The 25,085-nt window shown below is 54.3% G+C and overlaps 1 protein-coding gene across 2 annotated transcripts; it reads left to right on the top strand.

Moving 5' to 3' along the window:
* Window positions 1-1,074: 1,074 nt before the first annotated feature.
* Window positions 1,075-18,013, top strand: Tnnt2 (troponin T2, cardiac type). 2 transcript variants are annotated; one of them, XM_021729879.3, is made up of 16 exons: window positions 1,075-1,314; window positions 5,737-5,787; window positions 6,774-6,784; window positions 6,889-6,903; window positions 9,264-9,290; window positions 11,256-11,324; window positions 11,472-11,504; window positions 12,397-12,430; window positions 13,563-13,623; window positions 13,874-13,990; window positions 14,745-14,822; window positions 15,227-15,337; window positions 16,452-16,561; window positions 17,029-17,119; window positions 17,379-17,419; window positions 17,771-18,013. In XM_021729879.3, the coding sequence occupies exons 2-16, from the start codon at window positions 5,747-5,749 to the stop codon at window positions 17,814-17,816; spliced, it is 885 nt and encodes a 294-aa protein (XP_021585554.2). In that variant the 5' UTR covers window positions 1,075-1,314; window positions 5,737-5,746; the 3' UTR covers window positions 17,817-18,013. The 2 variants fall into 2 exon arrangements, with proteins under 2 accessions (XP_021585554.2, XP_021585556.2); XM_021729881.3 differs by lacking the exons at window positions 1,075-1,314; window positions 5,737-5,787; window positions 6,774-6,784; window positions 6,889-6,903; window positions 9,264-9,290 and having other exon boundaries at window positions 11,262-11,324; window positions 11,469-11,504.
* The last annotated feature ends 7,072 nt before the right edge of the window (window positions 18,014-25,085 follow it).

The following is a 25,085-nucleotide window of genomic DNA, read 5'->3' as shown; positions in this document are numbered from 1 at the left end:
AAGGCCACTGGGCTCAGAGTCCCCCTTGGAGGGGACCCGGTCAGCTGATTGATAGAGTCTGTTAGCAGCGTGGGTGTGAAGCAAATGGAAGTTCCATAGGCAGGATGCAGCACTGTCACTCCCAGTTGGCAGGACCAAGAAGCGTGAGCACCAGGAATGCTGGACACATGGCCAGGCGAGGGGTGGAGGGGGCCGAAAAGGGTGAGGCTGGATTTATTTTTCTCTGGAAAACCAAGAGTGTGGATCACTAATTGGCAAAATCCGGAAGTGCAGGGGCTCGATGTTCAGGGGCACGTGGGGAGAGGTGGGCCTGGTTCAGAATAGGGCCCTTCCTTCTTTGAAGTCAGGTGGGCTGCAAGCCATGGAGATTCAGAGACATTGAGGTGGAGATCAGCCCAGCTGCCCCCAGACTGGGTCCCCTCTTCTCCTTTTCATTTTCCTTGTGTACCAGCCCTACCAGGGGCCAGGCTCTGTGCTCGTGGTCATGACATACCTGTGCAAACTGACAATAAAGACCCTGGGCCTGAACTGTGGATCTAGCGGGGTGCCCAGGATGTGGCCATCATGAGTTTAAAGCTGATGAGGAATGAATTTCAATCTCACTGTCCCCTTCACATAACCCAGCTGCCCATCCAAGGAGAATGATCATTTTGACTTGAATCTGATGTCTTCTATCAGTTTAAGTCCGTTGCTTGAGCACAGGATTTGGCACATGGCCTTGGGGGTCATGGAGAAAGCCCACTTTAGAGATGCCCTCACTGAGGCCTGTAGGTCTCACCGCCTGCTCGTTGAAAACAGCTAGCAACCTGAAAAGCATCTTTAGCCACAGCATCATTTCCACTGATGCAGATAAGCACCCATCCTCTGTCCCCTGGGACCCTGGTGCAGAGGCTTGTGTGGTATCCTGGAGGTTGCCTTCTGTCCCCAGCCTGCCCTCCCAGGCCTGGGTTGCTGGCATCTGCTTTATCAGGATTCTCAAGAGGGACAGCTGGTTTATGTGACAGCCCTGTTCCCTGCATATCTGTCCTGGTTTTAAATAGCTTATCTGAGCAGCTGGAGGACCACATGGGCTTATATGGCGTGGGGTACATGTTCCTTTAGCCCTGTCCCTGGCACCTGCCAAAATAGCAGCCAACCCTCCTCCATTGTGTCCCCTCCTCCCCGTCTCCTGCTGCACATTCCTCCCACCGCAGGGCTTGGCTCCCCAGGCCCCAGCCCACACGCCTGGTTAAAGCCTCTCCATCCCCTGCCCTCACCCAGTCCCTGCCACAGCTGAGCAGACCTCCAGGATCTGTCGGCAGCCCCTGTTCAGAGGTAAGATTTGAGCAAGGCTCTAGGGAAGGGGAGAGCGGCACGGGGGGGGGGGTATGAGGGTCCTGGCCCTGGACCCTTTCCCCAGCATCCACGTGTGTCCATTCTGAGTGGACACTGGATTGATAGAGGGGACCACCCTTCAGAGGAGATGTTGCTGGGACTGGACCCCAAGCTTAGTGCAGTGGAACAAAAGAAAACGTTTTAGCAGTTAGAGACCGGGGCTGAAGTCGTGGATCTTTAGCCACTAAAGATGCTATACAGTCGTAAAGGCGTGGATACGTCACTTGCCCTCCCTGGGACTCAGTTTCCTCATCTGTAGACTGGCCTAGGTCCTTGCTGGTCCTCTGCCTGCCATCAATACAGAGAAGACCTACCCAAGAGGGATCCCCTCAAATGACTTGGTGCTTTCTAGGCAGGTTCTTCTTAAGGCCCAGAGATCAGGGTGAGACCTGGGCCATATCCGTTAGATGAGTCCTGGTGGCCAACTCTCATCCCCAGGAACTCAGACCTGTCCTGGGAACATTGAGAAAGGCCAAAATGTCCAGAGGCAGACGGGTCCTCTGGGGCTTCTCCAAGCCCACTGGTGAATTCCCCTGGACTTTCCTGCCCCAGCATGGTCCCCTCCCTAGGGAAGAGTAAGAGCTGAGAAGCAAGGGAGTTAATGGGGCAGAGCCCCCTGGGAGGCCTTTCCCTGGGGTGAGCCAAGCTTATCAGCATGAAAGGGTTGACCCTGGGTTTAGCAGCCCTCCTGTCGCTTGTGAAAGGCTTGTCCTACCTCACCCCACCCCACTAAGTCCGAGGGACAGACCTTGCTTTGCCTGGGAGTGGTGGGAAGCTCCCTTGGATTTTAGCTTCTCCTGGGCATGTGGAGGGAATTTGGGGTCGGGATGGAGTGTGAAGGAATTTCAAGCAGCTGGGAAGCAGCCTGACCTCCCGAATTCCTCCTCTGACCCTCCTCTCCCAGGGCAAGTCCTCCCCTGGGGCAGAAGAGGAATCCGAGAGGATTGAGTTTCCGGCTGTCCCTCCCCCCTCCCCTCTGCCCAGTTTCCCAGGTGGGCCAACAGCTGTGGATTTAGGAAGACCCTTTAGCTCACACTGCGGCAAAGGCTGATGGACAGGGTCTGCGTTCCTCAGAAACTTCGAGACAGTCTCTACAAGATGGGAACTTGAAGCTCATCCACTTGATAGGCAGGTTACCTGAAGTCCACTGGCTGCACTAAGGTCACCCAGCAGAGTGTGAGACTGATCTTTTGACCCCCAAGGCCAGTATTCTTCAGGCCCGGTGTTGTGGTGCTCTACTCCCCAAGAAAGGCGACCTGATATATCCTGCTGTGAGGGAGGGAGTGAGGCTAGAGAGCAGCCCGGGAAGTGGGGGAGGCTGAGTATGAGGCCCCAGGGGCCTGGGGACCTTCCCATTCCTTGCCTGGCCAAATTCTTGAGCCTCTCCCCTTTGGGAGACCCCAGGCTCAGCCTCCCCTTTCCCTTTATCAGGTCCTGCCTCTGATCAAGTGGCTTGGCTGAAAAGCCCTCCTGCAGCCTCCAGGGTCTGCGAGCTATTTTTAGGAGCTGGATGATGCTGCAGGAGCAGGGAGAGGAGTCCAAGCTGCTCTTTCCTCCTCTGAGCCCCAGCGCCACACCCCGCGGCTCTGAGCTGGTGAGAGGGCAGGACCCGAGAGAAGCCAGAAGCCACGGGTCCAGGGCCAGCCACATACCATTCCCCTGAGAAACTGCTCCCTCCTCCCGAGGCAACAAGTTCCTGGGGTGGGGGGGCTCAGGTAGCAGCTCCCCAAGTTCTCAGGCCAAGTTCTGACTGCTCATGTGGGGTTCAGGCGATGCTCATCTACAAGCACAAACTCCCCACCCGTCCCAGGGTTAGCAATCTCTTCTCTTTGGCCACCGTCATCCTGACACCTGTTTGAACCCTCTGGGATTTGAGGTTTCTTTTTAAGCAGCATGAGGCTCAGTCCCCTGTTGTGACACCTTACACATTTGACATCTCTTCTCCCTTCTTCCCTCAACGTGGGAGTGTCTCAGAGCTGCTGTGTAGAATTCCTTGTGAATTTTTAGGACTCTTCTCTCGCAGTTTCTATCCTGCTCCAGCAGAGGGAGCAGGGGTGGTTCTTGCTCAGCTGTCCCTAACCCAACAGGACGCGGCCCATATCAGCTTCCAAGGTGCTGAGTCTGACTTCTCTATCCAGATGGACCCCTGGGGAGTAGCAGCTCCCTGGGAACCCCTCAGTCTCAGAAGGGTTGCCTTGAAGTGGACATTGCTTCAACCCAGGGCTCCCACTGGATGTCCACAGATGAGTGCCTGGGGCTGGCCTCAGCCACCACATTAGCATATACAGGGAGAGCAAAGAAGTGAACAGGACTGTCCAACTGCTGTCCCCATCTGGGCAGCTTGGGTCAGGCTGAAGAGGGTGGTGAAGCTCTGGCAGGTCTCAGGTGGGGCAGGAGGGGGGCAGAGGGCACAGAAGAAAGATCAGAGCGTGGTCTCATCTGTCACCCTATTCTTGTCCCACCTGACTTCAGTCGTACCCCACATTTCCTTGTCCCTTGAGTCCCTTCCAACCCAATAAACGGGATGGTTGCCTGATCATCAGATTGCCAACGAGGACGCGGTTCACATTTCAACTAGCGTGCTCTCGGGAGGGTTGGGTTGTAATTGTTATTAGTTGTAACAGTTGTTCCTGGTGTTAGTTATAGAATTGCTATCAGTTGGGTGCCCCTCTGGGCCAGGCACTTTATACCAACTCTCACCCTTGTCTCCATCCCAGGAGAGGAGCCATGTCACAGCAAAGGGAACTGAGGGTTAGGGAAGTGAGATGACCTTCCCAAGGCCACACACAAAGGCATGATGGGGCCAGTATTTAAGACCAGATAAGTCTCCTACCCCAGGCCTTGCTCTTCCACCTCTCGTTGACCTCTCCCTCTAATTACGTGTGTCCAGCTGCTCCTGACCTTGCTTGCCCAGAGCCTTCCACTTCTCTGAATATCAATCTGATCCTCTTAAAGATCTCAGAGAGGCAGGATGTGAACACTTTATCTCCATAGCACAGAGAAATAAGCAAGGTTCAGAGATGTTGAGAGCTTGCCCAGATGTCATCCTCAGCATATGAATGAGGAAGACTGGCATCCAGATCATTCCATCCTGTCACCAGAGGGGAGCATCTCAACACAAGTTTCCCAGGGAAACTCTGTGTGTGTGTGTGTGTGTGTGTGTGTGTGTGTGTGTGTGTGTGTGTGTGTTTGTAGTACCAGGGATTGAACCCAGATCATTACAGATGCTAGGCAAGCATTCTACTACTAAGATACAACACCCCTCCCCACCTTGCCCTTTTTATTTTATTTTGAGACAGGGCCTCTAAGTTGCCCAGATGGGTCTCTATCTTGGGATCCTCCTTCCTCAGCCTCCCAAGTAGCTGTAATTACAGGTGTGGACCACCACACCTGGCTGGGAAACTATTTTTGTTGAGGTAGCGTAGATTAATATGCAATTGTAAGAAAGTTGCAAGAAATAATACAGAGACATTGCTTACATCCTTTGCCCAAATTTCCTCAATGAAAACATTTGAAATACTCCATAGTGCAATATCACAACTGGGATGTGCACATTGATAAGTCCATTAAGGATCTTAATCAGATTTTCCCAGCTTCACTTGTATTCTCTTTCTGTGTGTGTGTGTGTGTGTGTGTGTGTGTGTGAAATTCTATAGTTTTATCCTGTGTAGATTCATGTACACATCTCCACAGTCAAGACACTGAACAGTTGCAAAATCACAAGGGTCCCACAAGTACCCTTGTATACCACTTCCACCTCCCTCCCACCCTCCACACACCCCTGACAACAAATCTGTTCCCCATTTCTACAATCTTGCCATTTCAAGAATGTTATATAAGTGGAATCATATGTATGACCTTTGGAACTAACTTTCCCCAATCGACAGAATTTCCCGAAGACACATTGAGTTGTGTGCATCAATGATTCATTTCTTTCGATCGCTGAGTGGCATTCCATGGCATTCCATGTCACCCTCCCAGGGGGTGCTCTTGCAGGAGGACAGGGGTGGACTTGTCAGCACCCCCCCTGCCCTGAAGGCATCTGCAGACTGGATAGGTGGAGCGAGTTGACAAACATTGCTTTCAGAGTTATAAATGGGAACACAAAATCCCAATCAGCATACCTGCTGGGGGCAAGGGATGAAAGGGACATTAGGTGGCTGCTTGGCTATGATGCTGGTGCTGTGATCTCTTCTTACAGAGGAGGAAACAGGCTTGTCCCTGCAGGTTGCACAGCTAATAAGAGGTGGGGTGAGATTCATCCCAGGGCCCCCTGATCCTGCTCCACCTGGGGCCAGAGCTCTTAGGGGAAGGCAGGCTCCCTTTCTGCCAGCTCTGACATCTTTCTCTTTCTGGAGGCAGAGCAGAGACCATGTCTGACGTGGAAGAAGAGGTGGTGGAGGAGTATGAGGAGTGAGTATCTGGGAGCGTCCTGTCTCCAGTGTTGACCCCTCCACCTTGCCACTCACTCCCCTCGGGAGCCACCTAGCTGCCTGCTCTAGATTCTGGTGGATATGGCCTCTTTCTTTCCACTTCTGTACCTCTGGGCAGCAGACCCTAGGCAGATCTCAGGCTGGGGGACTTTGGGAACACAGGAGCTCAGCTCCAGGGTCAACAGGGTCCAACCTGGGTGGGGACCAGCCACTAGCTGAAGAGCCAAGAAGCTGGGATTCCTCTGATGCCCCACCACGCCCACTCAGAGCCCCGAGTTAACACTTCACCTTGGGTCCCTATGCGCCAAAGGACGGTGCTGGTCCGCAGTCCTGTCTTGGAGAGAAGCTGGAAAAGGGACACCACTAGGCAAACCAATAACAGTCTCCTGTGGAGGGGTGCTGCCAGGGCGTGCCCAGAGCCACACACACAGTCCCTGTCCTCACAGGGCTGTTGGGGTGCAACAAACTGCAGAAAGGAATTAGCAAGCAGATGTGGGGCGCAGAGGGAGGTAGCAGGCGTTGGGATGGCCAAAGGAGGTTTGTGGAGAAGGGAGAAGTCAGGTCTTACTAACATAGCATTCGGAGAGCAAAGAGGTCTGGGGTGGGGGGGGGAGAAGAGCTTTCTAGAAAGGGGCACTGCCCAGGGGAAGTCCAGAGGTGAGGTCAGAGGAGGAAGCTGGAAGAACACTAAAGGGACCAAGCAGGCTGATGCAGAAGTTTGCTGGGGGCAGTGACACGTTGCTTGGGTGAGAAGAGTGGGCCAGGTTAGTGGGGGCCTTTGCAGAGCAGGAGAGAAGTGTGAACTCCACGAAGCAAGAGGGAATGAAACATGGGGTTATCTTCTGGGAAAGGCTGGTGTGTGTGTGTGTGTGTGTGTGTGTGTGTGTGCGCATGCACGTGCGCGTACATGCATGTGGGGGCTCTTGAATGTGTGCAGGCATTGAGAGTATCTTCCTTTGCACCCAGGGAGCAGGAAGGTAAGCACACGCACGTATGCACATTTGGATGGAGGACAGTGTGGCTGGAAACTGACCCACTTCTTCTCTCTTCTCTCACTGACCTGGCCTTCTCTTCTGAGCAGAAACAGCTGTGGAAGGTATGTACCTTGGGCAGGTGGAGGGCCGGACAGGAGGGATATCAGGAGCCCACTATTTCTGGGAGCCCTGGGGAAACAGCTTGCCTGTCTCTGCCCTGAACCCAGCTGAACAAAGACTCCCAACAGCTGTGGTCCCTTCGTGGGGGGCAGCCTACCTTGATTGCTTGGTCTTGAGACAGATATAAAGTTTAAATCTGTCTCCTCTGTCAACTATTTTCTTTTCTTTTTTGGTACTGGGGATTAAACCCAGGGGCACTTGACCACTGAGCCACCTCTGCAGCCCTTTTTCGTATTTTATTTTGAGACAGAGTCTCACTGAGTTGCTTAGGTCCTTGCTAAGTTGCTGAGCCTGGTTTTGAACTTGTGATCCTCCTGCCTCAGCCTCTCGAGCTGCTGGGATTACAGTCATGTGTCACCGTGTCCAACTGCCAACTGTTTTCTTTACCACTTTTCCTAATTAATTATTTTTAATTTTTATTTACCATGGAAAATCTGAAAGGCATATAAACGTAGAATCTGTGCTCCCCTCAAAACAAAACAACAGCAACCCCCCAAAACAAAATAAAACAAAAAACCCAAAAAAACCAAAAACCAACCAAACCCCAAAACACCCTCCAGACTCATGACCCGCCAACAATCATCAGCTCATGGTTATTATTCTTTCATCTCTCTCCATCTGCCCCCAGTTATTTGGAAACATGCATCCCAAATCATTCCCACACATCATATCATTTCATGATTTAATATTTCAGCGTGTATCTCTAAATATAAGCACTATAAAGAAAAACCCATAACCCCGATACCATGGTCCCACCTAAGAACATTCCATTTAATAGTCTTTCAATTACGAATCTGCAGAGGCCCAGTTACCTGAGACATTATATACAGACATGGGGATTTATTAGTATTGTCTAGCAAAGGCCTGTCTTGTTGTCCCTGTTCTTGGAGGTGTTAACATCTGCCCTCCTCAGCTTTGGGTCCCTGATGTCACTGGAAGATCTCCCTGGCCTCTCCTTCCTGAGATCCTGAAACAGGAAGTGATTAAGAGACCTCACTGCCATCCCCACCCACTCCACAAATGGCCCAGAATGGCCCTCGGGCGCCACAAGCCTCAGTATCACAGGCAGGCTGGAACCTGCCTCTTAGTGGCTCAGCAGATTCTCAAAATATCACGTCAGCACAAGGTGTGCAGAGGTTAGGGAAAGGGTCTTCAGGAAGCTCCAGGAAGAGAGTTGGTGGGGTTTCAGGGCCTGCTCCTCCTTTTCCCCCCAGGCCTTCTAGGGAAAAAGGGGGGCATCTCCTGCACATTTAGAGCCGCTCCAAGGGTGTCTAGCCAAAGAGGAGACTGGAGAGAGATTCAAAGGCAAAGCCAGCCAGACCCCCTGGAATCATGTTTGGTTTTCCTGGAATATCAAATCCTTAAGGAGCAATCTCTAGATATGTTCCCTGCACCAGCTCTTGAAATGGTGGAGCTTCCTTTATTTTGGGATTTTTTCCACTTCATGAAGGCAGGTTTTGGGTGGCAGGGTTTGAAAGCTGGACCTCTGGATTTGGGGCCAATCCACATGTTCCACGCAGCGGGATTTAGTCTTGAGTTAACAAAATCATTCTCTGCAGTGAGAGGGGTCTGAGCCCTGTGCAGCGGTCCCCCTTCCCAGCTAAGGACCTGGCTGTTGGTGACCAAGGGAGATCAAGGGCTATGAGTGGCCACAGTGCCTGCCTCCAGTATGGACAGCGCTGAGCATCTCTTCCTCTGGGAGACTAATTGTTCCACTGCGTGAGCTCTTCCTGGGGTGGAGGGTTTCAGCTGGAACAGCGAGGAAGTTGCCAGACATTTCCTCTGGGTTAACTATGCTCTGCCTTAGGTGATTGACTTCCTTTTCCAGGCCAGGGAAGCACCCCGGGTACCAAGAAGGGCTTTCCAAGTGCGACTTGGAAACGGGATTTGTCCAAGAGACTCACTTGGAGCAGGAATGTAGAGAAGTTTGACAGTTATCAATTGTTTCTCCTTCTCTGCTCTTTTGGTGCCTCTGTCTCAGGCTGCGCGTGGTCTAGAGGCAGAGCAGGGAGCTGCTAGTTAGTGCTTACTGAATGCTTCCCTCTCTCAAGGTGTGCCAGAGCGTTCGGTTCTCACGTGGGCTGGGAGTGAGGTCATCTTGCATTTACTGACCAAGCACCTGGGGCTCCGGGGAGTTACCGAGCAGGGAGTTGTCCCAGCTGCTCAAAGTGGGCCTTAGGCTAACTGCAAGCCCCGCATGGTCACGGCCACGCCCTGTGCTGCTGCAAGCTGCCAGGCTCTCCGCCCCACACTAACCTGTCTCGCTTCTCCCCTCCGCTGCTGCCACCCCTGAACCTGGAAGAGGAAGACTGGCAAGAGGACGAAGACGGTAGTACAGCTTTTCCTGCCCGCTTTCCGCTCCCTGCTGTCCTGAGTGCCACCTGCTTGTCCAGGGGCCCTGTCCTTGGGGCGGGGAGTGCTGAGTGGGTCAGGCACTTTCCTCCCCAGTCTCAGAGGGGCTGGGACCACAGTTCTGAGACCTTCAGAACCTGCGTGTTCTCCAGGGTCACTGGCTTCTCCTGGGCTGGGCAGTGGGAAAGACCCAGGCTGGCTGGTCTTCCCTGTGCTCCTCATTGGAGGCCATAGAGGGAGGCTCCTGACTGTGGTGAATAGCCCCCCTGTCCCGCCCCCACGGCACATCCCAGGGCTCCAGGCCGGGTCTTTCCTTGGGAGTTGGCCTTTCCCAGGCAGGGTGGCCAGGGGTCAAGGGGCCTGCGGAGAAAGTCATCTGAAGAGCAACTGGGGCAGGCACTGGAAATAGTCAGAATAGAGAGGACATGATGTCAGCTTTTAGCTGTGTCCTGCTGAGGGGAGGGGTGGGGCTGGACTTGTCCCCGGCGCCCAGGGTTAGCACGAGGGCAATGGAAGCAGACTGGGGCTTATTTTAGAACAAACTTAGGCCCACAGTGATGTCCCAAGATGCAGTAGGCAGCCAGGAGGGGCAGGGAGCACCCCTCTTCGGGTCTATGGCATGACCCCTGGGTGAGGGTGCCGTGGTAGCACCCATAGGGTGGCCCAGAGAGGTGTTAAAACGGTGGCCTGAAGGGGGACCCCGAAACTGGCCTTCTAGACTCATGCCTTCTGGAAGGATCTTTTTTGAGGTAAGCCTCTTGCAGGGATCAAAGAAGAGGCATCTCCAGGCCTCAGAGAGATTCAGACTTGGGAAAGGAGGAGGGAGAGCATGGGGCAGAGGGAAGGAGGCTGCACTCTCTCTCTGGATGCTGCGCCCTTCCTTCTGTCCTGAGGCATTTTTTTCTGCCTCTGCCAAGAGGCTGTCATTGTCAATCAGTCAAGGAGCCTTGCCAAGCCCTTCCACAGGCAGAGCCGTGGTGGTGATGTCACCCTGTCTGCCCCCAAATCTGTCTACCCCAAGAGCCGGAAAGGGCAGGGTTCACATCCTGCTAAGCAAATGGATGGAAACAGAGAAATCCTGACCACCTTTTGGATAGTACAGATACTAACTGTGGGCATCTCCTCCACCCACGCAGGCTCACTGTCTTGGTTTCATTCAGACACAGAGGAAGGGTCTCCAGACTTGGAGAGTCCCTGGGCCCCAGACAGGAGCTTCCCTGACGTCTCACCTTAAGCAGGGCCCATCCTATGGTGCCAGGCACCGGGTGGAACTCCCGGGGTCGAAAGTTGGGGAATGAGCTGGAGTCAGACCCCCAGGGAGGTCATTGAGATCACGTCAGGTAGATGGAGCCCCAGAGACACCCCACATCCTAATCTGCTTCTACCCCAGATCTCGGGCCCTCCTGGTGACCTCCAGGTAGGGAACAGGTTTCCATTTTGGGAAAGGCCCAGTTCTGATTCCCAAACTCCCAGAGAGGCAAATTTGGGACCAAACAACTCTTCACAAGCCTGACTGTGCCCTTCTGTTGTGGTCCCCCCATCCCTCCCGCAATCTGGGGTGGTGAACGCTTTCTGCACAGGAAGAGAGAGTAAATACTTGAGGCCTTCCGGGCCACGGTCTCTACCTCAACCACTCAGCTCTGTGAATGGGGCACAAACGCACCCACAGACAGGACATTAATGAGTGGGGGTGACTGCGGGCCAACTTCATGTACAGGGACATTTTGGGGGGCCAGATTAGGTATATATATTTTTGTTGACGTTTGGTTTAAATCAAGAACAGAGCAGCCTCCCATTCACATTGGTTGACCCCAATCCATCTGTACCCGGAAGTTGTTGGCGCTGGGTCCCTGTCTCTGCTGTCCTTTCTGGGTGCCCCCTTCCTATCTGTTCTGGGTGCTGCAGGGCCAGGTTGTTCACTGGGTCCGGTTCACTTCTGCAGAGCAGGACGAGGCAGCAGAAGAGGAGGCTGAAGATGGGACTGGGGCTGAGGATGAGACCAAGGCCGAAGGTACGAGCCTGGGGCACTGTGTGTGTGTGAAAGACCCCGACCCCAGAAGCCAGCAGGCTGGGCTGAGCCAGGATCGTGGGGAAAGCTCTTGGGGGGAATCTGAGCTCGGAACTGGACATTCATTAACCCTCATGTTTTGTTTAGAAGATGGACTAGAAGATGAAGCCAGAGATGCTGAAGGTGAGGCTGTGGACATCGAGAGAGGTTTGGGGGACGCACCAGGACTCCTCACAGTAGCTTGGGGGAGACTGTCCACAGCTTCCTTCCAGGGAGTTGGGGCAGGAGAAAGGAGGATAGAGTTCTGGACAAATAACTTTTAACCCCTGACCCTCCTCATCTCAGAGAAGCTGCTTTGGGGGTGCCCAGTAGGAGAGGGGAAGAGTGTCCAGGCCCCTGATCTGGGCAGACAAGGGGACCCAGGAGTCACATGCACTCAGTCAGCTCCTGGCACAGAGGCTAAATAGTAGTTGGGTGCAGTGTTTGTAAGATGAACTCCCAAGGCTCAGGTGGCCGTGTGGTGGGCCGTGTGATAGGCCATTGACGTGGCCACTGTCACATCACAGCCTTTACCAGGCCGCCAGGGGGTGGCAGTCACACCTCCTCAGCAAAGACAGCAGCTGAGGCTTCGAATCCTGCCCACTAGTTTTCTGGCCCAGATCTCTGGCCCTCCTAGTGGCCTCCAGGAAGTCCAGGGGGCAACCAAGATGGCTGACTCAGGAGAGGATTCTGGGGTCAGAGCCCCCGGGGACCTCTCCACAGGCCCCTCCTCACAGTGAAGCAGAGAAGCCAACCTGCCTTGTCTGGAACTGCTGAACAAGAGAAGGCTTTGTAGTCCCGTGCCGAGTGTGCGTGCCCGACCCGGTTGTCCCCTGACACCCCCACCCCCCAGCTGCTGTGGGACAGGAATTTGGGGGTTTACAACCCCAGCTGCCTTCAGGCTTTTGGTGCTCCTGGAATTGGGACTCCCTGTGCAGAGGGGGAAATGGAGGCCCCCAGGCCCCCAACCCACAGGGGTGGAGCTGTGACCAGGCCTGGGCCTCCTGACCCTGGGGCTGTGTTCTCTCTCCTCCAGATGGCCCAGTGGAGGAGTCCAAACCCAAGCCCAGGTGAGTGGGAGGCACCTGTGGTCAGGCCCTGGGAGCAGAGGGCCTGTGAGGGAGGGTGGTGAGGACAAGATGGGAGTGCAGTGTGGCACAGTGGGCATGAGCTGGGGGTGTAATAGGCACAGACTACCACATACGTTGTGCAGGTTGTATATTGCACCAGGCTCTTTGCCTGAGGGAGTGAATGGGGCTGAATTCTCTCCCACATTCCACTACCAATCATGCACCCTGACATGGATGGGGCTAGAGAAAGGGGATGGACGAGTCAGGGCCTTGGGCAGACAGACACACCCACCTTTACCCCAGGATGACCAGAACCCCCTCCTCCAGGGCTGAGGTGGGACCTGGAGAAAAAGGGAGGAGAATTTGGGAAACTAAGCAACATACCATGCCAGCCTAGGTGTGGTGGGCTTCAGAGAGCCCCCAACACAGGGCAGCTTGGCTGTATACGATACCACCCCTGGAGGCGCTGGATGGTGGTTGGGGGCAGGGAGCATTTCCCTCTTGGTGACGTTTGTCCTGCCAGCAGATGGTGCGGGTCCACTCGCGGGCCCAGCCCCACTTCTGTGGGTTCAGCGGAAACCAGCTCCCTCCCAAGCCAGGCCGAGCCCCATTCCCGCATCCAGCCCCCTCCCCTTTGCTGGCCACTGTATGTATCCTGCATAGTCTCATTTCAGCATCAGACAGACCTGAGGGCAGATGGGGAAACCAAGGACCAGAGACCCCACCCTGGCCTGGTGTCACATACTCCATATGTGTGTTGGGATCAACACCAAATTGTGGGAATCCCTGGGCTCCTGGACAGAGTCTCAGGGTCAACCACAGGGATGTGGACTCAGCCCCATACACCATCTTGTCTCAGCCTCTCAGTCTTCAGGGAGATGGACGCTGCTGCCCTCTCTCTGGGCATATTGTGAGGATAAGAACACAATGGCGTGTGTGAGAGGGCTCTGTGTATTCCCAGGTGCTGAGCAAGCATGGAGACTACTAGGGTTGACATTAGGGTGACAGCACTGTGCGTTGGCTGGGGCCATGTAGAAGTCCCTGCAGGAAGAAGAAGGCCCTGCCTGCCCTTTGCAGCCGCTCGGGTTCTGAGCGGGGTTACTCCTCTGACTTCTTACTCCCCTCCCAACAGGCTGTTCATGCCCAACTTGGTGCCACCCAAGATCCCTGATGGAGAGAGAGTGGATTTTGATGTGAGTGGGGGCTGTGGGTAGAGTAGGTTTGGGCTGGGAGTGGTCACAAGAGCTCTAATGAGATGAGAGACCCTGTGGCTTTGTGGGCTGGGGGCAGATGGGTAGAATGGTGTTTAGCACAGGCCAGGCTGGGTGCCCACCCTTGAGTGCTGGTTGGATTCAGAGCCTTTTGCACTGGGCAGGGGTTATCTGGTCCAGCCGTCCACTGGACTAAGGTGGCAGCCTCTAAGCCCCAGGGCTCCACCCACAGGACATCCACCGGAAGCGCATGGAGAAGGACCTGAATGAGCTGCAGACGCTGATCGAGGCTCACTTTGAGAACAGGAAGAAGGAGGAGGAGGAACTGGTTTCTCTCAAAGACAGGATCGTAGGTGTCCAGTCTCCAGCCCACCTTCCTCAGCATCCCTGTTCCTCCCCGCATGAGGCCGGCCTCCTCCACAGCCTGCCCAGGCTCCAGGTCCTGCAGAGTGTGGCCCTTCCTCAGGATCCCTGCTGCAGTGAGCTGCTCTTGTGTCCCTGCATGGTGGCTCCTTGGGTCCCCTTCTCTCCCTGCCAGCCTGGTTGCTCCTTGTTGGCAGGAGCTGAAAGTGGCCACTCGGGACCTTGGCAGTACCTAGCCCAGGCCCTGGCTGTGCAATGACTACTCAAATGCCCGTGGTCTCTCCGTCCCTGCCTTTTCCCCACCAAGCCCAGCGACCCCGCTAATGCAGGGACCATGGGAGTACCTGCAGGCTCCTAGCTCAGTGCACTGGGGACAGAGTTATTCTGGTTCCTTTCTTCCTCTCCACCTAACTTGCCTGTCTGTAGCTCCTCTCAGCAACCCGTGACTTGGCTGTCTATCTTTGAGCCCAGAGGCCAGGGCTGGGGCAGCAGCATAGCCCTTGTGGGAGACAGCAAAAGCCACATAGTGGAGATGGTCTCCGACATGCAATGCTGGGTGTGGGTCCCCTGTCATGTCCTCTGTGGCCATCCTGACACAGCACACTCTTCTCTGGGGCCACCTGGTAAGGGGTGGACTCTCTGCATCTGTGGAGCTGGCTGAGAGCACCTGGAGCCAGGGCATCCCTGGTGGGTGACATCACCTCTCAGATGCACACTGGAGCCTCTGCCTCTCTCCTTAGGAGAAGCGACGAGCTGAGCGGGCTGAGCAGCAGCGCATCCGTAGTGAGCGGGAGAAGGAACGGCAGACCCGCCTGGCTGTGAGTGTCCCTGACAGCTCCCAGCTCTCTATTCATAAATGCCATTCGGTCAAGAGGCAGCGTGCACCAAGTCAGCACGGGCCATGGTCTTGGCTCTGACATCACACCAGTAAACCTCCCAATCCTGGTGTTTTAAGACTCCCCAGCACTTACCCCTTCCCTAGTGCAGGCTAAGAACCGAGGGCCCCATTGTCCTCTCTGGTGCAGCTGCTGAGGTCCCTTCCAGAGCCCTAGGCCAGCCCAGGGCCTCATTCGTGCCTGCCCAGGGCTGGGGCACCCTCTGCAGCTCCTTGCCCAGTGGGGAGAGAGCTGATCCCACCCATGCAGACCCCTGGCTTCAGCCCAGAGCCAGGCTTTCCCTGTCTCACCCTTAATTTGCCCTCTTCCTCCTCTCTGAAAACCAGGAGGAGAGGGCCCGGCGAGAGGAAGAGGAGAACAGGAGGAAGGCCGAGGACGAGGCCCGGAAGAAGAAGGCTTTGTCTAACATGATGCATTTTGGAGGCTACATCCAGAAGGTAGGTGGGGGGGGGCAGCTGGGGTAGCCAGGAGGTCCCGGAGTACCCTTGAGAAGTGAGGTGTCAGCTGTAGTTGGCAGTTTTATATTGAATCCAGGAACAATTTCCCGTTGCTGGGGTAGGAGTCTGAGGGCTCCTCAGGCCCACCCGGGGGGACTCAGTCCGACTGTGGCTTTGCTGTGAGGGGCCTGCTGTGGGTAGAGACTAACACGCCTCTAGCTCCCTGGGTACCCATGCACCCACCCCCAAGATGGTTGGGTGCAGCTTGAAGAGCCCTGGGCTTGGAGTCAGAGCCTGGTTGACCCAGCTGTGCCACACACACCTGTGTGGACCCAGTCTGTTTCCTCATATGGGACTGATATTGCCTGCCCTGCTCTTTTGAGAAGGTCCCAGGAGCTAACATGGAAAGTGTCTGTTATACTTTCCATGAGGCAGTTTGTTCCTAGGAACTCACTTTGTTCCTCTGCCCCACTGCAGGAGGAGGTGTTGATTTTCTTTATGCAGCTGGAAAGATCAGAGCTTTTCCTTAGATTTCCAAAGTCCCCAACTCTGCCACTATGCCTCTGCCCCATGGTGACCCTACCAGCCAAGAGCTATCAAAGTAGCCCTTGCCCAAAGCCCTAGCTTCCTCCCTGTCCACCAGAAGGCCTGCTGCGCTGAGCATCGGAATCACTTTTTCCTCCCTGTCTCTCTGCCTGTCTTCTGCTTCTCTCTCTATGTCTCTGTCACGGTCTCCATCTTTCTCTCTGGGTCTTTCTCTCATGGTTTCCTGGCTTAGCAAGCCCAGGTGGGTACCAAAACCTCACATTCTCTTCCTCCCTTTAGTTGTAAGGAGATCCCTGGGAGGGGAGGTGCCTTGCTGGGGAGGGGAGTGCAGAGTTCTGGCTGGGTGGGGAGGAGGAAGCCCAGAGAGGTGGAGGACACCATCTAGGCATGGGAGGAAGGGGTGGAGATGATCCTCCCTGCCCTTGCCTCTGTTTCTCAGGGGAATCCAGGCAGAGGATGGTGTGGGGTGTTGCAGGAGCATCCTACTCCCAGGGGCAGTTTGGGAGGGTCAGGGGACAGGGAGGGGTGGTCTCTAGCCATGTCCCCCTGCTCACCGCACCCCATTCAGACCGAGCGGAAGACTGGGAAGAGGCAGACTGAACGTGAGAAAAAGAAAAAGATTCTAGCTGAGAGGAGGAAGGTGCTGGCCATCGACCACCTGAATGAAGACCAACTGAGGTGGGGCCAGGCCCATGATTCCTTGGGCACTGAGGTCTTCCTAAGGGGTTGGAGGTTTGGTGGAGGGCACTTCTTGCTGGGAACCACCAGAGGGCGCCCCACCCTCACATTTCCTAAACTGGGTTTGCTGGGAATTCAGGCTGGGCCACATCAGACCCAACCCATCTGAGCTTTGTGGATAGGTAGAGAGAACTGAGCAGGCCCCTTAACTGTCTGCACTTGGCACTTCAACTTGCTCACCTGCTCACTGGAGGCAGGAGGGGGATTGAGCTAAATGATCTCAGTGCCAGGAGGGCTTCTCCTGCTTCCTCCCAGTTCTCAGAACTCTGCTCTGGAAGCCCCTGGTGTTGTTTCCTACACACTCTGCACTGCCATTGGGGCCCCAGGGGCTGGGTCAGGACCAGGGTGAAGGGCAGTGAGGGCTGTCCTTATTGACCCTTGCTCCATTCCCACTGTGGCGCATGCAGGGAGAAAGCCAAGGAACTGTGGCAGAGCATCTATAACCTGGAGGCAGAGAAGTTCGACCTGCAGGAGAAGTTCAAGCAGCAGAAATATGAAGTGAGCCCCACGCTACACACCCCCTCCCACGCCATGCTTCTCCTGGTTTGACTGGGTCCACACCACTGCTGTCCCTCAGGATCTCTTCCATGTCCCCAGTCACTCCATTCAACTCATGCACCTCGACCCCACATCCTGTCTCCAACTGCGTCCGTGCCCTCTCGCCCTCCCCTGGGCTGCACTGAGCTCCCACTCCCTCATCCCAGGCCTCCCGAGACCTGAGCTGAATTGTTCTTTGTTTTCTCCACTTTTCTTACAGATCAATGTCCTTCGAAACAGGATCAATGACAACCAGAAAGTGTAAGTGTCTGAGGTCCTTCTTTCAGACCCTATCTCCTGCCCGCTCTGTCCCCCTCTTCCAGCCATCCTGCTCCTTGGAGAGCTCTGGGCTCCCACCCCTTCCTCCTCTCCTTCAGCTTGTAGACTTCCCTTTGTGGCTCCTCCAACAATTCTCCCTTCTCTCCCTCTTGACAGTAGGGGATGGTATGTGGGACCAGAGGTCTCACTCCAGCTTGCAGCTGCTACCCTGTTCTGCCCCTGGAGGTAGCTCCAGGCTGCTCCTCTTAACCCTCAGCATCCCTCAATTTTTATCCCTTCCCCATGGAGACCTGCGACTGTGCCTGTATGTAATGGTCCTGCTTTCCCCTGCAGCTCCAAGACCCGCGGGAAGGCCAAGGTCACTGGGCGCTGGAAGTAGGGCCCACGTCTTCTTCACCAAAGCTCTTCTCGCCTGTGTTCCTTGCACACCTCAGCTCCTGGGACCCTCCTGGGACCCTCCTATGAGGGTCCTGTCTGGAGACCAGGAGGTGGCCTAGCTGGAAGCCAGCACTCCTGCCTGCCCCCTGCCCACACCATGCCAGGAATAAAAAGCCATCGCACATTGCACACACAGAATGGCATTTCTGTCACCTCCCTTGAGATGAGATCCTAGTCTCAGGAAGTCAGGGTGGCCATCAGAGCCCTGGTATCTGGCTAAGCTTGGAGGAGCATCTGGTCCCTTCCATCTGCCTCCAGATGGGAGAGGCCATGTTAGGGAATGCGCATGTCTTCTCAGAGCCCAGAACGGAGTCACCAACAGTGGAAGGGGCTTGTGACTTTAGCCACTGTGAGTCACGGGGAGCAGCACCCTGGGGAGGGCACTGTCGTGTGTGTGGGGTGCCCACTGCTTGACTCACTCCCTGAGAACAATGCAGACCTCTTTGGATAGCTGCTATTTCTTCCTCCTCCCAGCCAGGGCACTCAGAGCCAAGAGTCTATGGGGCAGAGAGCCCTTGAGGGAGGAAAGGAGGCTGGTTTCCTGGGCAGCTGTTGAGGCTGGAGCTTCTGAGAGACCTGGCCCAGTCTGGGTGACATGGTTTTCCCCTTCCGATGACCTGTATATCCTCTAAGGCTTAAAGCCACTTCTTGGGGACCACAGTGTCCCTGAGCTAAAGCACATAGCATGGCAGCATGGATTTCAGTTAACAGGATATGCAAACCCCACAGGATGGGAGAGAAGCTGTTTCAAAGGTCTCCAGGCTACATCCTTGAAAGAGGCTTGTCCTCCTGCACCGCCAAACCTCTCCTCCGGCCACTCTGTCTCCTGGAATGCCTCTGCCCATTGCCTGTTTGCCATCCATCCACAGGAGCCCAGGGGCCCTGTCTCTTAGAAGGCGTCCACATCTCTCAGGCATTGGAAACCCACCTCTCCTCACCCTGAGCACGTGGGCCTTGCTGCGACCACTAGCTCAGTGCCACCCAGGACTGCGTCACCCCTTATACCCTTGGGATGTAGTATAGGCCTGTTGATGCTGTGTGCCAAGCACTGTGACAGACACCAGTGATTGACACCACAAGAACACGGTGCTGGGGTGATGGGAGGGGCTCCGCCTTAGCTCTGTTCCTTGTTCCTTCGGTCCGTCCTGTGCACAGTCACCTCCTGAGCTGACTGCTGGGCCTGGCCCTGGACAGGCGTGCTGGGATCTGAGCAGGCATGGCCCACAGGACACAGCGAGTCGCAGGCTCCAGCTTAGGATGGCAGCAAGGAGGGCATAGGGGCTGGGGAGCACCGATGGGTCCCCTGGCCTTGGCAGGCAGAGGGCTTTCTGGAGGAAAGTATGTCTACCCTGAGTCTCAGAGGGAGAGGGGGAGAATGTCACGGGGGACGAGGTCTGTGTGTGGGTTTGGGGGCCTTGTATAATGTCCTAGAAGCAGGAGTTAGCATGGTGTGTTTGAAGATCCACAGCTATTAGCAGAAGCCAAGCATTTTCCAGTGGGGGACAAGGAGACCCCATGTCAGTGTCCCCCAAACAGGCAGGGAGCAAGAGCCTGGGCCTCAGGCCTAAGAAGAGCTCTTACTGTGGTCCCCAGAAGACCTGCCAGCAGCTCCTGGGCACAACCCCAGTTCTACTCACCCTAGTCTACAGGGTAGGACACGTGTGACAGCACCCCATCCCCTGGAGACAGTGGCATTAGTTCCAAAACCAGAGTGACAGAATTTTCCAACCACCATCAAGTACCTGTGGGGCTCCACCTCCTATGCCTCAAGGTCACCCTTGGAGCAATAAGGGGACGGCAGCAGCCTTGGTCCTGCTTCTGGCTCCTCCCTTCCCACTGGATCCTTAGGATCACTCTTCCGTGCCCATTGAGGTGGGTGCTCCCCAAAACTACATCCTGAGGCAGAGCCAGGAGGCAGCCTTTGCTCTCCTCTGCCTCTCCCCTGAGGTCAGTCCCATGTTATATCTTTTCTCTTTAAAGACACCTGGGGTCCAAGAAAGATCTTTAACCCCTCCCCCCCCAATATTCCCCATTTATTGGTGATGAGAGTATTCAGGGCTGTTTTGGCTACAGTAGCTCCTCCTTATCCACATTAGGCTTTTTGGGGTTTCAATCATCCATAGTCATCAGAAGAAGGGGGGACACAGTAGTACAATAAGATATTTAGAGAGGGAGGGAGAGAGAGAGAGAGAGGGAGAGAGAGAGAGAGAGAGAGAGAGAGAGAGAGAGAGAGAGAGAGAGAGAGAGAGAGGCTTTCATATAACTCTTATTGTAGTTCATTGTTACAATATTTCTATTTTGTTGTTAGTGTCTCACTGCCTCCTTTATAAATCAAACTTTATCATAGGTAAGCATACGTAGGAAAAATAGCTACATGTAGTTAATTCATTATTTCCACTGCTTTTTTGATTGCCATGGTGTTGAATCAAACACTGGAGATACGGGATGGCCCTGAGCTGGTCTGGGCCTCCTGACCACTCAGAAGTGGGAAGGGGCTGCAGTAGGGCCACTGTCCTGTGACTAGCCACTGCGACTAGCCACTCTCAGGGGCTCTGGGGCTGGGAAGCCGGCTCACCAGTGCTCAGTCAGATTGGGCCCTCCTTTCAGAGGGATTTACAGTGAGCCTCAGGGGACCTCTCTTTCCATCTGGGAGCCAGGGCCATGCCAACTCCCTGACCAGACCCCTGGGAGTTGGTTTCGGGGAGTGGGGGGATGAGAGCCACTGCCGGGGGCTGTCTCTCCTGGTACTTGGCCAGGACGGTGCCACTGCCCGGATGGAGGTGGTGGAGCTCGCTTCTGTGCAGCCTCCACCCCTAACTCTGCAGTCTGGTTTCTGGAAAGGGTGGGGCCTGTCCTGCACTTTCGTGGGTCCGCCCAGGTAGTGGGGAGGGCGGGGCTCAGGGCGGGCCCCAGGGCCAGGCTCTCTGAATGGCCCCAGTTAGGGGTGGGGTAGGTTGGTGGTACAGGGGGGACCAGGCTGAATTCTAGGTCCCCACAGCATAGCATGGGCACTTACCTGTCTGGGTACAGATCCCCTCTGAAGGTTTAGCCTGCCCTGTTATTGCGTAGAGAGGAAGACCCAGCATAAGTTGGGGAAAATACAGAGGATCCAGGTCAACTCACTTCTTTTCTGCACAACATATGTCTCGTGGGTTCTCACTTTGCCCCTGCACCAGGCACTTAGAACTGTTGTCTCTGAACAATCACCTGTGGCCCACAGGTCACTCCCACATGGCAGATGAGGAAACCGAGGTTCAGACAGTTTAAGCAATGTGCCATCCAGTTAGCAACTGGCAAAGAGGGGTTTGAACCTAGGTCTCTGGGACTCCTGACTTGTGGACCTTGTAGATTGAGGAGAACCCAATCTCTACAAGCTCCAGTGCCTGGGTCATCGTTGGGGCCTCTGTGAGCAGGGTGGGGATGGCCCAGAGTGTGAGTGCCGGGGCTCAGCTCCCACTGCCCCTTTCCACCCTGCCCACCCAGGGCTAGAGAGGAGATGTGCTGTGTCCAACACCAGGAGGCCAGCCTGGAGGCGGCATTGATAGGCCTTTGCCCAGGACGCAAGAGCGATCAGGCAGCCTCCTCTTTCTTGGGGGAGGCCATTCTTGTGTGAGGAGTGGGCAGTGGGGCACCTGAGGGTCATGGAAGTCCCTGTCATTGCCTCAGTGATGGGTAATCCCTCAACTCTGCAAAGAGTGTGCGAACCTCAGGGAGGGCTGAGCCCTGGCTCTAAACATGAGCAGGGCTGGAAGGGGTGAGGCTTCAGGGGCGCTCTGCAGTTTCCCTCTACCCCTACTTTCCAGCCACAGGAGCTAGGTATTGTTTCCGCAGGGCTCTCTCTCCTGCCCTTGGAATATCCTTCCTTCCCTTTCTGCCTGTCCAGCTTCCCCCCACCCCTCTGGTCCTTGCTGAAGCCCCTGTTTCTGCTCTTATCCTGAGAACCCCTACACTGAAGAAGGCCTGTTCTCTCTGAGCTGATGCCAGATCTGAGTGTCCAGCCCAGCCCTCCATCCATGGCGCTGTTACAAGAGCTCTGGCCTCACGCACCTGCCCACCCCAGGTTCTCAGCCCCTACTCCAACAGATGCAGGAATTTAAATTGCTCTCAAACTGAAGATTCAGGAGGAAAAGATTTCCACATTTGTGCAAAGCACCTAGGCCCTGGGGCAGGAGAGAGGTCACCCCATCCCACACCACTCCACCCCTCTCCACCCTACCCTGTGGCTCTGCCGTGTGCACTGGCCATGTCATAGAACCACACCTTCAGTGAACCTCAATCCCAAAGCAGTTTCCCCAGAAAAGTCAGGCCCGGGCAGTGCAAATCCAAAGAAGACGGGCAGGGCTGGGATGGCTCTTGAGGAAAGTGGTAGGCAGGGCGGGGCGGGGCAGGGCAGGCGGGAGGACGGTTCCCAGGCTGAGATCTGCTGAGATTGCGCTGGGCTTGCAGAGCAGAGCGGCAGGTCAGGGAGACCTGTTTAGGATGAGCTGCATCACCTCATCCTCTCCCCACCCACACTTACCCTGCAGGTTCCCAGGAGGCGCCAGTCACTGGGATACAGGTCAATGAGGATGAAGGGAGGAGGTGATGGACAAAAAGTTTCCGCTCTGAACCCAGAGACCCCTCAGATTCCCCATCTTTCACCTACTCAGGTGCAGGGCAGGTAACAAGCAGTGGACCGGGACACATTGGGACCCTATAGGCTATGGGTAATGCTAATAAATGACATTAGCTTCCATATATTAGGCACCAATCATGTGCCAAGCACTGTGCAATGTAATTTCTAATTATAGTAACCTGCGAAGTTAGGTTCTACATCAACAACCCCATCTTTCATACAAGGAAACTGAGGCTCAGAAAAATAAGGCAACTCATCCTAGGTCAGAGGATGACCTAGGACCTGGATTCCTTTTATCATGACTTTAAAATTATTTGCATGGTATATTTTATCAGATGAAGTCATATATTTAATAGAAAGCAAAAAGCATGTATTACAGAAATTGTATTTTAGCCAATAAACATTTAAATAACTTCTGACTATGCAAGTATGTATGTGCCAATCCCTATCATAGGACAGCTCATATGAAATAATGTTAAAATCTATCTACTGCAAAATTTTGATCGCTTCCTGGAAAGTCATGGATTATGACTTCGTTGCTCAGAGAAAATGACTTGTGAAATAGCATAGCCCTCATCTCGTTCATTTGTGACTTTTGATTTCCTCATCCTTCCCCCCACCTGGACTGGGAACTTCTTGGGCCCTGGGGTCCTGGCTTGCCATTCATCTATAGATCCTAGTCCCCCGCCAAGCTTGTTGACTGACTTGAGTGGGAAAATCATTCCTAAATTAGGTGTCTTTATAGGATTTGATCCTTTAAATATTCCCAGTGGGAACGAACATATGGAAAAAATAGTCAGATTAGAGTTTTATTATTGTCTTTTGCAGTTGTTTATGCACTGACAAATCCAAACAATGGTCTCTTTAGAAAAAAGAATAATTTTGATCTTGAAAGGGTCCTGTTTACCTGACATCATATCATACAAGGATTGAATTTGCTTGATTGCCACTGTTTCTTTTAAAGGGCCTATAGAATCATTGATTTAGTCATTCTGTAAAGTTTTGAGCACGTACTCCATGCCAGGTGCTCGCTGGTTATCAGAGCCACTGCTGGAGATAGGCCCGGTCTGCTCCCTACCTTCATAGAGCAGGGGAGGGTGACGTGAACTAGAAGTCAAACCAATGAACCGGTAGATACACAGACCCACACACCATATAGCACATGGAATCCTAGATATGTAAATATATAGATATTCATGTGCCTGTTTCACAGTGTGAAAGGAAATGTAGAGGAAAAGATGGGCATGTCAAGGGAGGGTCCCTGGGGTGAACATGGTTTAGTCTGAGGGCTGAATTTGGGGAGCTTCCTGTGGAAACCTTCTCTGAGTTGAATCCTCAGGATGTCTAGGCCTCAGCCTGAGGAAGAGTGAGAAGAGGATATCAACAGGAGGGAATGGCAGATGCAGAGTTTGGAATGGTCAGGGGATGAAGAGGAGGCCAGGGCAGCCAAGGTGAGAGAGTTGGGAGGTGAGTGGGCCAGGTGCAGAGGGTGGGGTCATGCCAGGCCTCAGGGGCTGTGGGTAAGGAGTTGGATTCTACCTCCAGAGTGGTGGGAAGTCATTGAGTTTTATTCAAGAGGAGGATACTCTGATTTACGTTTATTTTTATTGGTGCATATTTATTATCCAGAACAGTGGGTTTCATTCTGTATCTTGGTACATGTATAGAACGTGATTTGACATTTCCACTGATTAATGTTTTTAAAGATCACTTGGTTGGAGAAGGGTCAGAGGGGAGACAGGAAGTTGGGACTGGATGCTGATACTGCAGGGCAAGTTGGAGACAGGGACTAGTGTGGAGATGCTGGAGAGAAGGGGGCCGGGGAGAGAGCCGAGACAAGTCCAGCAGAGTTAGGGGCACGGGGAGAGTCTTCAGTGCGCACCTGAGCCCCTCCCTTGCCCAGGATCTGACCCACTTCTCACCCCACCTCACTGCCGCCACTCCCTCCAGTACTATCCTTAGATCCTGGCCGATGGGGCTCTGTCCTTGGGCCCTGCATTTTCAAAGGCCTCAATCTCACTGTCCTCTGGCTGTACCTCCTGATGGAACAAGGAGCCTATCTGCAGGTCCAAGGGCCGTGCCTTCCCATCTCAGCTCATTCTATACCAGAACAGTCAGAAAGGGCACAGTGAGAAAGGGAGTTTGCACTAGAATATAAGTCTTGCAACTGGAAAACAAACTAACTGATTAACTAACTAAATTGGAAATCAGTGGACTTGACAATCCACATGCTGGCACCAGATTCTTGTATATCATGGAAGAACACGAAGATTTCACACTAATGCTGCATCTGGGGTTCTTGGGACCCCAATTCCCTGCCAGATGGCTCTCATGCTGTCAGCCAGGGCCTGTGCAGACAGACCACGCCACCTGGGTGTGCAGGCCTAGCCCCAAGGGGGATGAAGTGTGACTGCATGTGGGTTGTGGGGGTGGATCTGGGATGGGGCTCTCAGTCCCTTGCAGCACCAGAGGGAGTTAGGGGTGCGAGGAAATGGGGAGGGACGGCTACCAGTTAGGGGAGCATGGCTCTTCCTGGGGCTCTGTAGCCAAAGCTCCTCTGCCATCCTCCTGACTTGCTGAGGCCATGCTGGGCTG

Source organism: Ictidomys tridecemlineatus, chromosome 10 (assembly GCF_052094955.1).
Source record: "Ictidomys tridecemlineatus isolate mIctTri1 chromosome 10, mIctTri1.hap1, whole genome shotgun sequence".
Classification (NCBI taxonomy): domain Eukaryota; kingdom Metazoa; phylum Chordata; class Mammalia; order Rodentia; family Sciuridae; genus Ictidomys; species Ictidomys tridecemlineatus.
Note: the sequence above shows the minus strand (reverse complement) of the source record. Positions and strands in the feature narration are given on the sequence as shown.

Excerpts from the sequence above, each read along its gene's own strand:
- Tnnt2 (XM_021729879.3), top strand. The coding sequence starts at position 5,747 with ATGTCTGACGTGGAAGAAGAGGTGGTGGAGGAGTATGAGGA. Across the intron at positions 9,291-11,255 it reads CTGGCAAGAGGACGAAGACG|AGCAGGACGAGGCAGCAGAA; the intron begins GTAGTACAGCTT and ends TCACTTCTGCAG. Across the intron at positions 15,338-16,451 it reads TTGGAGGCTACATCCAGAAG|ACCGAGCGGAAGACTGGGAA; the intron begins GTAGGTGGGGGG and ends CACCCCATTCAG.